This window comes from Cyanistes caeruleus, chromosome 21, assembly GCF_971803275.1.
Source record: "Cyanistes caeruleus chromosome 21, bCyaCae1.hap1.1, whole genome shotgun sequence".
In the NCBI taxonomy this organism is placed as follows: Eukaryota; Metazoa; Chordata; class Aves; order Passeriformes; family Paridae; genus Cyanistes; species Cyanistes caeruleus.
The window spans coordinates 8,078,463-8,094,851 of NC_141721.1; the positions used below are offsets into that span (position 1 = coordinate 8,078,463).

A 16,389-nucleotide genomic window follows, 5' to 3' on the forward strand; every position below is an offset into this window, starting at 1 on the left:
CCCCCTGCCCCAGAGCAGAATCTGGGTGCAGAGAGGGGCTTTGACCATAGACTGGTCCCAGTCCCTGTGACAGGAGCAGCTGGAGCATTTCCCTTTTCCTTATTGCCACAGCACAGAGCCACTCAGTAAAAACACTGATCCTTGTCCAGGGAGGTTTTATTCACACTGGGATTGGTGCTGAAGAGCTCTTAGGTAAGACTTATCCTCTTCCCAGCAGATTTTTTTCTTCCTTTTAGTTCTCTTTTAATCTGTTTCATAGTAAATAAGATGCTCCCACATTGTAATTAGTGGCTGTGCCCTGTGATTTATCATTTATTATTAGCAATAAATGACAGCTGAGCCAGATCCTGCAGGTTTTATTCCACTCCTCCCTTAGAGAGCTGCCTGTGAAATGAGAATTGAGGAAATAATCTGAAGGAGAGGGATGGTGACCCTTGCCCACCTTGGTCAGTGCAAAGGGCATTTCTCAGGTATCCCAAGGAGTGTTCCCATTGCTGCTTTTAAAACAGGAGTTCCCTGTCCTGGGAGCTGGCTGGGGTTGGGCACCAATTCTGCACACCTGGGCAAGGTGCCAGACTCCAGGAATCTGCTGAGTGCAGAGAACACCCCGAGGGTGTGAAATAGAGCCCCAGAACTCTGCTGACAGTAGAAACATCCCAAGATACTGCAAATCCCTGCCCCCTGCCCCAAAAATGCAAGCCCAGCCTTAAACCCAACCCTAAATATTGTGAACAAAACGGGGTGTGGGGGGGAAGTCACATTCCTCTTCTGAAAGACTTTGTGGATTCCCCTTCAGCAAGGACAAAATAAATGAAAACTCAGAACAATTCAAATATTCTGTTGTTCACCTTTAATATTTCATTTCTGTTTGCTCCTCCAAAGATTTTCAGTTACATAAAAATACAGTTAAAGTATTAATCTTTCCTTTAAACTTAAATAGGTTTATTTGTTTTCCCATGTGGGGGTTTTTATAAAGCTTTACTGATTGATTAATATGAAAATAATTTCACCTCTCCTTTGGTGAGCTGTGGTTGCCCTCACCACCAGGATTTTCCTGAAAATATATAAAGTCATCTCTGCAAACATTGCACTTAAAAGGAAAAAAATACATATCTGCTAATATGAAATCCTATTTTGGTGTGGCCAAAATCTCAGATCCTAAAAGAAGCTGTAACGTGTGACGCGGCATTAGCCAAAGAGAAATGTTATGTCCCTCTTCAGAGAGAGAACTGGAATAATATAAGGAAACCCCATTTCCCAAGGTGTTTTCTATAAGTAATTGGGTGAGATCTGAAGGTTCAAACCACAATCTTCTTGGAAAAAACTATGAATCTTGCCTGTATGTGAATATTGCAGGTACGCTACTATAAAAAAATTATTTATATAAAAGGAATATATATATATATTTATATATAAGAAAGCGCCATTTCTTGAGCTGTCCTATTTTATTAGGCAAATAATAACTACAAAGATCATCAGAGTCTCCTGCTTCAAAAGCAGCCCTCCAAAGAGAGGGAATTTCCACAGATGTGCCTGTGGTCTGTGGGGATCAGGCTCCCTGTTGCTTCCCAGCACATCACATTGACCATGACATCCCAGAGAAGGATGAATAAATAACAGAGGAACCTGCTAGCCCCCAGCAGGGATGGGCTGGAAGGAATCCAGTATCCTTATCTGAAATTAACTGAGATATTCTGAAGGAAGGAGGGGGATTTATGTGTTGGGTGAGTGCCCTTCCCTGGAGGGGATGAGCCAGATGCTGCTGGGTTGTGTGTGAGCGTTTTATCTTTGCTCTGTGTTGTACCTTTGGGTAGGACAGTGTGGGATTGTAGGAATTACTCCAACTTCACTGCCAGCTTTGCAGTGTTGAATGTAAACATGCTCCAAAACAGCCCCTTCACAGGCACTTAAGAACAGATTCCTCTCCAAGGTTCGCTGTGCAGCTCCTTCCAGTGCTGGCTTAAAGCTACAAAATAATCCAGACTAACACTTTCTCTAAGTGCATTGGCTTTTAAAATTTAATTTCCATCACTTTATCTCCCAATTCCTTTGGGTTCTGGTGGTTTGGGCTTCACCAGAGCAGCACAGAAGTCCTTGGTTAATGTCTGGAGGAGGACAAGGCTATTCTGCATTGGGACGCAATTCATGAGAGGCTGAGACAAAGAACAGCAAAAGTAACAAGAAATAAGGGGCCAGGATGTTGAATGTGGTGGGGGAGGCTCAGGGGGACAGAGAGCTGAGGGTGCAGGTCAGAGCCAGGGGCAGCAGCAGCAGCTTTGCCGTGGGCAGGGCGATGCTGGCGCCCGACCAGAGCACCTTGCGCTCGTTCAGGGGCTGCACTGGCCGGAAATTCTCCATCATGTGAGTGGAGTTGTTCCCATCAAAGTGCAGCGCTGTGAACTGGGAAAGCTGCAAAACACAACAGGGGGTTAAATCTTTTTGCCAGAGGGCTCTGGGGGCTGTTGTGCTGCAAACCCGCTCTGCCCCGCTCTGGTTTTGAACCTGAGGGTTTAACGAACGCGGAACCTCACAGGAAGCACCGTGGCAGAGGCCACTGGAGAGGTCACCATGAGATGGCTCCTTCCAGCCTTGGAAATCACGGGCACTTCCTTTGTGTGGGAGCCAAATGCTTTGTGCAGCCCAAGGACCGGCTCCCCCAGAGCTCCTGACGCACACGGCCCTGGGCCCGGACACCACGTCACGGTGACACGGGGCAGGAGCTCCAGGAATTCTGTCCTTGTTCAGGTTCCTGGCTGCTCTGTGACACAGGGCAGGAGCTCCAGGAATTCTGTCCTTGTTCAGGTTCCTGGCTGCTCTGTGACACTGGCCTGAGCTGGGGGCACTGGGAGAACACCAGAGCACACCGGGAGCTCGGAGCTGAAATCCAGGCTCTGGCTCTGGGCCGAGCCGTGAGATCTCTGCATGACCTGTGCTTTCCCAGAGCTCCTGATTCCACCTCCTCTTCCTGCCTGCAGGTCAGGAATGGGCTCCTTAACGCTGATGCTGATGGGCCCAGGGTGGGTTTGGAATGGCTGTGTGCTGTCCTGGCAAAGGGAGAAGAGCCGTGGAGCTGGGGAGGAGCAGGTGGCAGCAGTGGAAGCGCTGCTGACGAAGCTGGGCTTGGGGGGTTTCTTGGCTTTCTCCTCACACCGTCATTTCCCCTTCCTGCCCCTTTCCTGCCATTTTCTGAGGGATGATTTAATGGGGTCAATCAGCTGGCGCTGGAGCAGGTTTAGGCTGCAGCCAAGTGTGTGTATGTGTGTGTGTGGGGAGCAAGGCAGGGAGGTGTCACCCTGCGGGCAGCCCGGGACACACGGCACAGAACCTCCCAGCTGTCCCTCTGCACTCACCTGGGACAGGCTGAGCTCAACTGGCTTCTCAAATATCGTCCAGGTGACACCCTCGTAGCAGTCAGGGCTGGTGAGGGACCCCTCGTAGCGATAATACCTCCCAAGGTCTTCCTCAGGTGGGAGAAGAGAACTCAGTGGCAAAGGATCCACCTTTGATTCTTGCCCTGGAAAAAACACAGGGGAAAATCCCTTGTAATGCTCGTGGCTCCAGGTTTTGCCCACGTTTATCCTCACCCCACACAGCTTGTGAAACCCCTGGCACGAGTGTCTTACCTTTGTATTTAATATTCTCTAATTCACTCAATAGAGTTGCGTAGTTTTTATTTTCATTGTCAGCCTGAAAGGGAAATATTTTCATTCCACGTCGTGTATTTCTCTACAGGCAGTTGCTTTTTATCAGTGGTGAATAAAATAGAAAAGGGCCACAAGAAAAAATCACAGCAAGCAGGATGTAGAAAAGGGTAGAGAAACAGTGCTGGCAGAATGCCCTCAGAAGACAGGGAAGTTAAAGTCCTGGGCTACTGTAACATTGACACAAACATAAAATATTGACATAAACAATCCCTCAGCCAAAGTGCTGGCTGAGATTTGAGAGGGGCATTGAACATTTCAGTGCCTACCTTTACAAAGAAGGCCAACACAGCAATTCCATCTGTAGTTTTCTTGGCTTCTGTCACATCTGGAACATCGTCTCTTATGTGGACGATGTGAAGCTGGAACACAACAGCCAAGGGCAATTATTTCCACCCTCAGACCTCCTGTGGGGAACTAGCTGAGAGTTTTTGTGAGCAGGATCTCAAAATTCCAGAGCTCTGGAGTGAAATCCACGATGGCACCTACCTCCATGGGGTATTTCTCTCCGTCTATGCTGTGCTCTGAGCCAGGGATGCTTTGTGGCTCAACTGGGACTCCCCAGTGCAAATGGAATTCTATTGCCTTGTATTTTCTCCCCAGGCCTCCTCCTGCGACTTTAGGGGATGCATCTAGTGTCACTTTAACTGGAGAAAAAACCAGAAATGGTTCCAAAGGAGAAGAGCAGATCCTACATTAACAGTATGTGAGAGCAGAGATGTTCTTGAGATTCAAATTTAACTTCAAGTTCTCACTTGGCTTTTCAGACCGAGTGTTCCAGAAATTCCGCTCTGCAAAAACTGAACTCTTACAAAATCATAGCTGAGTTTAATTTGAGATTAATTATAACCATTGTGACTTCTAGAGTCAGAGCTTCTTACACCTCTCAGAAGACCCTATATTCCTTCATTTTTTTTCTAAAAAAAACCCTCTATCAAAGTAAATTTGATTCCAGTTTATTTGAGTTTTAACCATCATTTTAATCTCCTGTTGTCTGCAGTGTAACATTTCCTTTGGGCAGAGTTTAAAGATATTCTATTTTAATTTGGATAAGTGCTGCAATTGAAGCCTAAATCATACATATTTGAGATGTATTTTAAAATTTTACTTTTTACGACCCCCACGTTAAGCACAGCACTTTTCTTTGCATAGGAAAAATCTGGATTGCAGCCCCAGAGGAAAATTCTGGATTGCAGCCCCAGAGATTTCATTTTTGTTCTGAATTCCAAATGAACTTGGAGAGTGCATGAGTCATTTAGTTCCTTTGCTTTTTAATCTGTAAATGGATGAGTCAGATGTCTTTGTGGGCTTTGTTTATTTAGTTTAAGACCTTTGAGACAGCGACCTTTGCTATGTGCCCATCACAGAACATAACCAGGAGGGTCTAATCTCACCTGCAGCCTCTAATTGCAGCTAATTTCATCAACAACCTCCTCATTTAGCACAGTAGTTGGTTGCCCTCAGAAGGAAGAGATTTTAAAAGCCCGGATTAAACTCCTAATCCTCATGCACAGCTGGGGAAGATAAGAGTTCAGAGCAATCCTTATAAATATTAATTTTGATGTAAAAGTGACTGTAATTGGGCATCCTGGAGTATCACCCTGTAATGGGAAAGTCATCAGTCCATATATTAGTGAAAATACATTCCTTTTTCTTGTGGTCTGTCATGATAGCAATATTTGAAATTAGCTGGAAATTGAAATTGGCTGTAAAAAATCTCCCCAGCTGCCTTCCCACCTTTCCCTTTTAAATCAGGAAATATTTGCCACTTGCTTCGAGGATTTGGCAGTCAGAACAACCCATCCAGGATTTTAAGAATACCTACATGTAACTTTAAAATAATAAAAAAATAAAATTAGACCACAGGTTTATTTTTAAAGTCAAAGTAATTGAACATAAATTTTTTGGAGCAGCATCCTCAGTATTGTGAAGGAAAGGAGAGGAAGTGGAACAGTTTGAAATTACTGTTAATTGATTCACGGTTTACTGATTCACTAAGTAGCTGATCAACATCAGATAACTTCTGTGTGCTGAGAAAACAGGCCTGAATCTGAGAAGAATATAGCTCATTATTTAAAGAACTAATAACACACAGCACTGTGAATGACTTTCCCACACGAGGCTTTTCTCCAGCAGGATTCTTTGTGCAGAGGCAACAGTTGGAAAGGAGCAGCCCAGGAATGAAGTGGTTTCAGCAGAAAATGATGAAATTCTGCCCCAATTGTTGTCCTGCCCACCTGCCCCCAGTCCTGGCCTCTGTTTGGGTTGGGGGGTTTTGGTTTTGAGCTCCTGTGACACCTCCAGCTCTGTTTCTGCACAGAAATTCCTGCTGAGGTGTTCAAGAACCACCTCCACCAACCCCAAAACTTCGCAATTCCTGCAAACTTCCCAAGAAAATTTTGACGCCAAAAACGTTCTGGGAGTTTCACTTGTGGCCCAGAGGGATCTCATCTGTGCCCCAGGGAAAGGCCAAACCCATCCCCCAGGAGCAGGAGCAGGCTGGGCAGTACTTGCCTGTGTGGCCATTGTTTTCCACTTTCCACTTGGCAGAGCCCTTCACATCATACCCTTCAAAAGTCAGGGGCTTGAGCCTCTTGTCATGAACCACATTTCGGGTGACGATGTTGACAGGGGACTGTTTGTCCCCTTTGCACTCCTTGTTTATCAGATGCCACCGGAGAGGATCTGGGCATGGATGAAGAAAATGTTTTATTTTGGTTTTTTTCCCTCTAGACAACAAATCCTTGAGAAAGCCAAACCACCCAACCAAACTGGGGCATTTGAGACATCACCCCAACTTCTGGGGTGGTTTTTACATTTGTACATTTACATTTTTACATTTATTTATGCATTTCTGCATTATCCTTGGTTGACATGAAATGAGCAGTTACCACAAACACCAAGGACTTCAGAGTACCCTGCTCACAAATAATGTGACCACGATGCTTTAAAGGCTGAGTTCTGTGATTTTTTTTTGCATTATTTCTCTCAGAAGCCCCTTTGCAAAGCAGAAGAGTCACCAAAGTGACTGGAAAAACAAATTTCTTGGCAGTACCTTCACACTGTGGCTGCTCACACTTCTGGGACCGATAGCACCAGTGACCCACTAAAAAACAATAAATAAAGCAGGTGAATGAAAATCTGTACAAATTCTGCCCCCAAAAAGCAGCAGGGAAATGGATTGGCAACCCTGCCCTCTCTAGATCTCCTCCTGATCTCTCATAAACCATTTTATAGACATTAATTCTCCCCCAGAACCAGTGCTGGCAGGAATCTTTAGGACTCTGGATCATCAGAATTCTGGATGGGATGCAGTCCCAAAGAATTTGATTTTCAAACCTTGGCTTCCTCAACTTCTTGAGGCAAAAGTTGGAATATACATTGCGCATTTGAATATACGCAGTGTTAAAGTAAATTTCCTTTTATCAGCTCTGCACTTGCCAGCCTTTCACAGACTTGTAAATTCACTTATGCAAGAGGACTTATCTCAGGCTGTTCCAGGAACTCCTTTGAAGGTTACTTGGTGAGGAATTCTGAGAAGTGAAGGATCTCACTTCCTGCAGGACCTGCTCTAGCTCAGCTGGGACCAATCCCACGGCAGAACATCTGAATTCCACTTTTTCATTGTCAAGAGAAATACAAAATTCAGAGGACAAGAGCTGATTTAGCTTTATGTGTTTGTCTACTTAGGAAAGTAGAGACTGTTTTGTTTATCCCCAGTTGCTTCAGTGGCTCTTTATTTATTCTAAACTTTAAATTGACTTTGGCAGGGATAAATCTCTTTGACTATTTAACTTCAATCCATAACAATTCAAACCTTCTTATAATGATGATTAATACCACACCTTCTGTTTGCTTGTGATTAGTAAATTATAGACATTTTAATAAATGGCTAATCAATTTTAAGGATAATTATGGAGGAGCCCTGTCACTTGACTGGTAACTGCCTTAATTTGTAATTTATAACACACCTCCTGGAAGGCTTTTAACACCTTGATGGTGATATCAGTGGCATAACAATACATCCATCTATTAAGGATTTAGAAGTTCTAAACAGAGAATTGTTACAAAACTTGAGCAGCTGTGACACAGAGGGAGACCTTGTGGCAATTAATACAACCTTTAAAAAATGACAGTTTGGTTTTTTCTTTCACAAGAACAAAATTTCTGCTGAAAACTACAGAAAATGTTGCCTCGCTTTGTAGTTTAGCAAGACTGAGAAGAAAAACAAACTTTGCTTTTCTGGGGGGATTTCTATGTTGTTATCCAAAAATTGGGTTTGACCAGCTTTTATCCTTTTGCCACAGAATTTCACTTGCCAGCACTGATTGTTGTATTTTTTTTTTCCTTCCAGGACAGTGGCACCGAGCTTTTCCTCATCCCCACTGGGAAACAACACGAGTTCCAAGCACGGAATGGCAGCGAGTGCCTAAATCCATATTTGAATCAATAAATGCCTGGAGAATGCCGGGCTGAGCTGATTTCCACATGCCTGGGAGCGCTCCCCGTGTGTTTTTTGCTCGGATGGAAGACTCCAGGTGTGTTTTTGGCAGCTGCTCAGGGCTCAGTGGCAACCTTTACCCATCCCAGCAGCCTGGGATTGGGAGTTTCTGGGCAATTTACACACGAAGGAACCTTCAGGAGTGAAAGAACTGGTGGCCAGCAGGAATAACCCGGATTGGCTCCTGAAGTCTTTGGGATGGGAAGCAGAGGGGGAAGGTGGTGGGTGAGAGCTCCAGGCTGGGCAGTTCCAGGAGGTCTCACAAGCAACCAAAGCATTTCTCCAATGCAAATCCCATTTTCCAGGCTATCCGAGCCACAGCTGGGAGTCAGGGCAGCAGCTCCAAAGCTGTGGAGCTTCTAAGCTTCTTTTTGTGGTTTTTCTGGAACCACAAAAATCAAACAGACCACAGAGGGAAGGGGAATTAACCCCAGAGTGTGCTGATGCTGGATCTGTGTGCCAGAGGGGGAATGGAAAGGGGTTATGGAGCCTTTCCGTGGCAAATCCACGTCCCACCCTCCTCAAACAAAGAAATCAGGTGGTTTTTACCACCTGGACAGGTGTCTGGCAAGTTGTCTCAAATAAACTTGTGAGTCTCAATCACGTCTGAGTAAACTGACTCTTGAGCACACCATAAACCTTCCAGCCTGGGCATCAAAATGATGGGGAGAAAAAGTTAAATAAAATGAAGTTTAATTTTGAAATCCCGGCCCTCAGTGGCTACAGCTGCCTCACATCCAGCACTCTGGAGTGTTTAATAATTAGTATCTGATTTTTGCATCTTTCCACCAAGTTCCTGGTGTCTCTGAATAAGGATTGTGTTTTCCACCAAGTCTTTATCACATTTGGTACCAGTGATGTAGAACAGCACATAAATTCAGCATTTCCTGAGGAAAATGTCCTTGAAGCTGTTAAACCTTAAAGAATGAGCTAATTAAACATTACAGGAAGCTTGAGCAAACAGTGAGTTCATGTTTATGGTGAATTAGGAGTTTTCAGTTGGGTTTTTTTGGGATTTCTTTGATTGGCAGCAATGGAACATCGTTGAACAGGATCCTTTGTGTGGGTGCTGCTCAGGAGGAGCCGTCCCTGGGGAGGAAAATTTGCATTTGGATTTTATCTGAGTGGGATGTGAGGCTCCCTGCCTATAGGAGCCTTGCATTACAATGGGCCTTTCTTCCCCGGAGCTTTGGGGCTTTCTTTCCAAAGCAAGAAGGGAAGATCCTTGTCACATCCAGGCACTTCTCCATGGTTTTAGGCATGATTATGCCCTCAGGCACGTTGTCCAGACCACTTTTAATTGTCTGAGCGGCTCCTGCCACTTCCCTTAGAAGACTTTTCCACAGTCCATTAGTCCACCCTGCCAGGAAATGTTTCCTATTTAATAGCTTACATTTTCCACTTCCTTATCTGCATCCCATCACTCCTAGAAATATCACAGAACCACCCTAAACAATTCTTTTCCCTCCCTGGTGTTTACAGCATTCAAATAGTTCCCTCTTCATCTGTAATTCCTGTCCTGGCTTCATTCACCTTCGGTCCCATCTCTGGACAACGGTGCCCTTCACCTTCCCAAAATCTCCCCAAAATCTCCCCCTGAACCCCCTTTTTGGGAACCCCCCAGAGCCCACCCTGCACTGCTCTTTCAATCAAGCCTCTGCTCCCACATTCTCTTTCCTGTAGCTTATCTTATTGCTGGAAAAACAGCAGCAAAGTGGGGTTTTCAGTGTTTTAGGGGTTTTTGTTTGTTTGTTTTTCTAGCTGAGGTGCTGAAATCATTGCTGTGATATATATATATATAAATATAGATAAAGATATCTAAATATTGATATATAGATATAGAGATACATAGATGTATAGATACAGGTATGGATATGCATACCTGGACTCTCTGTTTTATCAATTATATCTTTATCTTACATTTTATTATGGATTTATCTTTGATTTAAGATTCTGTACCATCCCACAGGTGTTACATTGACTTTATTTGGTTTAATTTAGTGTAGGGCTGGACAGGGCTGGCTCTTCCTCCACAGAGTTCAGGACAGTTAAATTTAGGGAGCCTCTCTTGGCACGTGAGCAGTCCCACTTCTCTCTTCCTCCTCGAATTTACAACTGGTTTCCTGCCCAAAGCTGCTTCTTGGCACGGGGATCAGCCGAAAAAACAATGCAATTACGTATTGTTTTCATTTTATTGCAAACGTTTTCAATTGTTTTAGCTATCAAGCCTCATTTGGAAGCTCGAGGCAGAAAGAAATAAAATATTCCTGCAGTTGAGAACTCCCTCTCCTGTCCACTTCCCCAGGAGGTGCTGCTGGCTGGGGGCCAGGCTGGGAGCAGCCCTGCCAAGGTGCTATTGTGTGATCTAGGAAAAGACCCTTCAGCTCTTTGGATCATGCTTAGATTGTCTGAATTCCATAAAATTTCCAAAATCTGCTTTGTCCAGCTGGTGCACTGCTTGCTGCCCTGCTTGGAGCTGCCTGGTGAGCTGGGGGTGAGAGGGACAGACTGCTGGAAATGCCATTTCTGTTGGTGTGCAGTCACTAAAGCAGGGCTCAATTCCTGCTTCTGACAAAGTGACTGTGGTTTATTCACTTTATATTATTATTTTATAAACAATACTTTTATGCATAATCATTTTATGAATAATAATTTTATTATTTTTTTATTTATTAGCTGGTTTTCTTAACGATATTGAGTCCCTGGGAGTGTGAATGACCTTTTAGCCCGGGACAGCAGGACTGTCCTGTGTTGATTTTGAATTTAAATCCCTTCTCTCTTTCACCTGGGTCCTCTCTTTGTCCCTTTAGCCTCTTTCCCTTTCAGCCACATCCTGCCTGACCATTCCCAGTGCTCCCAGTGCTCCCAGTGCTGCCCATCCCAGAGCCCGGGATGCCCTCAGTGCCAGAGCTCTGCTGTCCTCGGTTCTCAAACCCATCCCCAAAATCTGCTGTCCTTTCCCAAAAATGCCAAAAGCTGGGCTTGCATGGGATTTATTTTTAGGTTTGGCTTGTGTTGGCCTCATCCTATTTTTAGCTGGCTTTGTGAAACTTTCTATTTTTAGTGCAAAAGACAAAACAACTTAGAAGCAATTGTTATCTAAGCCTGTCTTTCTAATTAATGAGACTGCTGAGCACAAACTGAGCATATAGGCATGAGAATATTTATACATTCTGAATCCTTACACATCCTCAGGAAGCTCCAGTCAGCCCCTTTGACAGAAAAAATCAGTTCCAAAAGTTCACCTCGAGATTTGTGCATCTCCACAAGTGTTTGTGGCCATTCATTGCTCTCCACTTTTAACCTGGAATTTAATTTTTCCTAGGGATAAACATCTTTCTGCAGGTATATTACAGGACATTACGGGGAGTTAGCCCTGAAAAATCAGCTTTATTGTGGTGGTGAAGCCTTGCAAGGCAGCGCACCTGATGTGAGCACAGGGTTTATAATTTGCACGTGCACACATAAATCACATGCTCCATGAGGCCTTTGGAACACAAATAAAGTGCAGGAAAAATCCAAAGGGACTCGGGGATTCTGGATATGCCCTATTAACATCTGCAAACGATTTCCTTTGTGTCAGAGAGCGAGGGGAAGGTTTTTAGCTGTGACCTTTGCTACTCTGCCATAGATAATGTGCCCTCAGAAATGTCCTGTATCAAAGGCAGAAGCTGGAACAAAAAATGAGTATCCAGGGCTAAGGTGATTTCCTTCTGTGAGGAGTTTTGCCTGGCTTTCTTGAATAAAAACACATTTCAGAGATATTTATTTTGAAGTATTTTGAAAATTTAATTCAAACAAATCACTCAGTAGCTTTGCTGGCCTTTTGCAGCCTTGCACGCTGAGCTTTTGGTGGCTGATCCTGTGGCTAAAAATATGACTGAAAATCTAATAACAGTCCATTGGATACAGCCTGGAACACAGCAAAGCATCTCCTGCAGCACCACGAGCAGGGAAAAGAGCCTGCACGGACACTGACTCCTTTTCTAGGAGACCTCAAGGTTTGTGCTGGATTTTTGAAAGTGTCAAAGGCTTTTTCTGCTTCCAACATCCCAGTGGAAGAGCCAGGAGGATCCGTGGCTTGGGGAAATCATGGATAAAAGAGAGGAGGATTGGTTCCCCTGGGGAAGGGGCAGCTTGGATTCAGACCTGATGGAGACACCAGAGATGCTTAAACTCCTCACATGGGTAATTCCATAATTCCTGCTGCTCACTGCCTTTTCTCTGTGTTCCAGGTCTTACACTGCGTTTATTATCCTTTTTTTATCAGCTGAAAATGCAACTTTTCACCCCGGAGCGTGTCCAAGCGTGCCAGCATCCCAACTTTGCCAGCCCTAAAATGGATTTGGAGCCCAACCACAAATCTGTGTGCAGTCCACAGCAAAAGAACTGGAAAGGGAAGAAGTCACAGCATCTTTTTTTCCTTTTTTTTTCAAAGCCACTGCTGCAGCTCTTGGGGGTGTTTTGTACCCAAATGGCCCTGAGGAAACCCCAGAGTGAGAATTGATGCTGACGTCAATGTCCGCATGGTTATGTAAATTTAATGTTTGTGAGGGGTAAAAGCATGTGAGCAGAAATAGAGAAAATTGGAGGGAACTAATCTCATCTAAATTAGAGGAATGTCCTATCAGGCACCAATCTTCTGGAGCACCAGAGCATGGACTATGGGAGATTTGTCTCCTCTTGGCTGAGTTCTGCTCTGTGATAAAGCAAAAGGTTAAAACGTGCTGGGGTTCATTCCATTCCCTCTGAAGAAAATTAATTTTCAGTGACACCTGGAGCTGGCTGTAACCTGATCCCAGAGCTGCTGGAGGGGTGGAGGGAGGGAGGGAGGGAGGGAGGGAGGGAGGGAGGGAGGGAGGGATGGATGGATGGATGATGGATGGATGGATGGATGGAGGGATGGATGATGGATGGATGGATGGATGGGTGAGGGATGGATGGATGGATGGATGGATGATGGATGGATGGATGGATGGATGGATGGATGATGGATGGATGGATGGATGATGGATGGATGGATGGATGATGGATGGATGGATGGATGGATGGATGATGGATGGATGAGGGATGGATGGATGGATGGATGGATGATGGATGGATGGATGGATGGATGATGGATGGATGGATGGATGATGGATGGATGGATGGATGGATGGATGGATGATGGATGGATGGATGGATGGATGATGGATGGATGGATGGATGGATGATGGATGGATGGATGGATGATGGATGGATGGATGGATGGATGGATGATGGATGGATGGATGGATGATGGATGGATGGATGGATGGATGATGGATGGATGATGGATGGATGGATGGATGGATGGATGATGGATGGATGGATGGATGGATGAGGGATGGATGTCCCTGCTCTCTGAGTGGTTTGGAGTGTTCCTGCTGTAAATTGCAGACACTTTGTCTCTCTTTTCCCCCAAAACAGCACCAGAGCTCTCAAAGAACCCAGACAAGAAAGCTGAGGTGCATGAGTGCAGCTGTAAATGGAATATACTGAGATCTGGGTGAGCCAGAGGATGAGGGGCTGGACAGAGGTTTGGGGGGGATGGTTTGATCCCTGGGCAGGTGACTGTGCCAGCGTGCCTCAGTTTCCCTCTCCTACTACAGCGATAATGGCCCTTCCTTCCTCAGCAAGCCCTGCAAGGACTGTTAGTATTAATTTAGAGCACAGGTGCTCTGCTATTCGGACAAGGCTGGCAGCAGTTTCAAAGATTAGCAATCAGCCCTTTGACAGTTTCAGCGGGGTGAGTTAGGAAGGGCCCAGGTGGAGGGGGCTCCATGAGCTGATCAGGGCAGATCACCCAGGTGGGCTTTCAGAAGTGGAAAGAGAGGAAGGAAATGTTTGTTCTTTAAAAAAAGAAAAGGTAACAAGAAGGAATGCAACCAGAAGGAATTTCAGCTGATTCTCAAAAGTGGAGTTTCTTGAAATGCGTAACATTTAACTTAATCAAATGTATCATGTGGAGCTTCTGCCGGAGGAAAAGTTTGGAGAAGCAGGTGTAGAGAGCAAGTTTCTGGTGTATTAATGACTGTGTAATTCAGTCCACACTCAAGGAAAAATGTGGAAATAACTAGGGGTGGCAAAAACCACCTAAAAACAATCATATATGCATTCCCTGTGTTAGTTCCTTCTGATAAAGAGGTGAACCCTAAACATTAACACCAATCTAGTAAAGTCACAAAGGTTTTCTAGATAGCCTTTCAGGTTTCCCTAATAAACCCCCTAATGGGGCAGTAAACTTAACCAAGTGTGGATAGGCAGCAGTCAGCAGAGAGCAAACAGGAGGGGCAGCCCGGGGAAAAGCAGAAGTTTTTTGTGTTCCTGTTCACCTGCCCCAGGTGTGGGCAGCCCTGAGCCAGGGGCTGCACCTCAGGGAAGGGATTGCAATTGCCAGGAGAGAATCTGGAAAAGCCAAGCCACAGAGGGACGGGGAATTCATTAAAAACAGGGGAATAAAGCCAGGGAAACCCTTCAGGAATTTGTGAGCAGCTCTGAACCTTGATCTGCTTTAACACCATCTCCCTTCAGCAGATCTCAGGGCAGCACTTCCCCCTGATAATGCTGGGTCCCTTTTTTCCTCACTGCACTCTGCTCTATTTTAGTGCAAACAATGGACCCCTGGCCACTTTTAAGAGCTGCAGTGTTTAATTTCGAGGCTCTGTGCTGCTATTTGCATAGGAAAAGGGATTTATTCAGTGTTGCAGCGTTGCTGATTGAATAGAAGCAGGGGGAAAAATACCTGCTGCATTTTTCAATACTAATTATAGATGGCTATTTAATTGAGCCATCCTAAGTGCACAGTGTACTTATGGTGCCCAGGGAGCAAAAATAGATGGGGCTGCTGGGCTGATGCAGCAAAGACATATTGTTCTTTCTCCCTCAGCAGAATTTCATCTTGGATCATACACAGCAAAGCAAAGGGAGTAGAAATTTCAAACAAGCAATTTCTTTCAAGTTTAAAGGCGTTTTAAAGATAAAGAAATTAAAGTTTTAGTATTTTAAATGCAGGTACATAATAAAATATAGAGATCAAGTCAAAGCTCATTGATTTTTCTTAGAGGAGCAAGGCAGATAGAATCTCTAAAGGTGAAAAGAAACCCCCAAAGCATTCATTCATTCACAAGAAAAACCTAGCCTTGATATTTTAACACATATAGCAAAGGGCAGAGAAATAAATAAATCCTCCTTCATTTCCCACAGAGAAGAATCAGAGAGCCTGCACTGCATGTCCTGATAGAAACAAATCAGAAATAAGAGTAACCTTAACGTGGGGCTAGAAAAAGCAGGGAAGGACTTACCTACTGCCTCTGTCTTGAGAATGTGCAGGCAGAACAGAGCAAGGAGCAGCAATTCCATTCTCTATTTTAAATAGGCTCAGTGTTGAAACCAGAATTGATTAGACTCCTCGGGATGTGATCATATTTCTGCTCTCAGTTTTATACTGGAGTAAGTAGTCCAGGACAGACCTGAAAGCCATAGCAGGAAGGTGAACTCCTCCCCTTTGTAATTTCTCCAGATTTGTCCTGCTCCTGATTTGCCTAAATTTATTCATTCTCCAAAGTGAATGGCAAAAGGAGTGAGGCTTTCTGGCACAGGGCAAGGAGCTTTTAGAGAACAGCTGAGGCTTTGCCACCTGCACAGGTTTAGCAGCCCAGGAGTAAAATTTTCATTTTCTGGGAGTTTTTCTCCTGGCAGCCTCACAACATTCAATTCATACGTGTTTTCAAGTTAATGTTTCCTTAAAAAAAACAAAACAGGGAGACAAATAAAAACCCAACTCCCCCTCACTCCTACCCCACAGTTCTCCAAACAGGATTGGAGTTGATTTGTGGGACTGGAAAATGGGAATTCCATGTGCAGCAACAGGAAATGTTTATTAGGTGACATACAACACCTTACGTACGTAATTAAGCAACGATACATTTTTTTTTTAATAATCCTTTTCTTCAACTTTCTGCTTCTGCTACTGTAGTATGAGATATATAGATATATAGATATATAGATATAGATACACAGAGATTTTTTTGGTTTAGACCCCTTTGTTTTCCCATCTAAATTTTTAAAATTTCATTATTGGAATTAAACACAATCCAAGGCTGTAAATCAGACTTTACCTTCAACAGAGAAAAGCGACACAGCTTTATTACAGACACAGGGTCATCT

At 44.4% G+C, this 16,389-nt stretch overlaps 1 protein-coding gene and 1 long non-coding RNA gene across 2 annotated transcripts; one reads left to right on the forward strand and one right to left on the reverse strand.

The window, feature by feature from the left end:
* Positions 1-833: 833 nt before the first annotated feature.
* On the reverse strand, positions 834-15,697 carry CA4 (carbonic anhydrase 4). The gene is made up of 8 exons (XM_023939369.2): positions 15,525-15,697; positions 6,757-6,807; positions 6,216-6,386; positions 4,191-4,348; positions 3,971-4,063; positions 3,624-3,687; positions 3,351-3,514; positions 834-2,409 (listed from the first exon to the last, which is right to left on the reverse strand). Exons 1-8 carry the CDS (start codon positions 15,580-15,582, stop codon positions 2,221-2,223), a joined length of 948 nt encoding a protein of 315 aa, XP_023795137.2. The 5' UTR covers positions 15,583-15,697; the 3' UTR covers positions 834-2,220.
* Positions 2,836-8,190, forward strand: LOC111937851 (uncharacterized). Its single transcript, XR_002868796.2, has 3 exons — positions 2,836-2,975; positions 4,305-4,403; positions 8,056-8,190. It is a non-coding gene; the product is annotated as an uncharacterized LOC111937851 (long non-coding RNA).
* Positions 15,698-16,389: the final 692 nt, after the last annotated feature.

Excerpts from the sequence above, each read along its gene's own strand:
- CA4 (XM_023939369.2), bottom strand. The coding sequence starts at position 15,582 with ATGGAATTGCTGCTCCTTGCTCTGTTCTGCCTGCACATTCTCAAGACA. Across the intron at positions 6,808-15,524 it reads TCTCAAGACAGAGGCAGTAG|TGGGTCACTGGTGCTATCGG; the intron begins GTAAGTCCTTCC and ends ATTGTTTTTTAG. Across the intron at positions 3,688-3,970 it reads TGTTGGCCTTCTTTGTAAAG|GCTGACAATGAAAATAAAAA; the intron begins GTAGGCACTGAA and ends TTTCCCTTTCAG.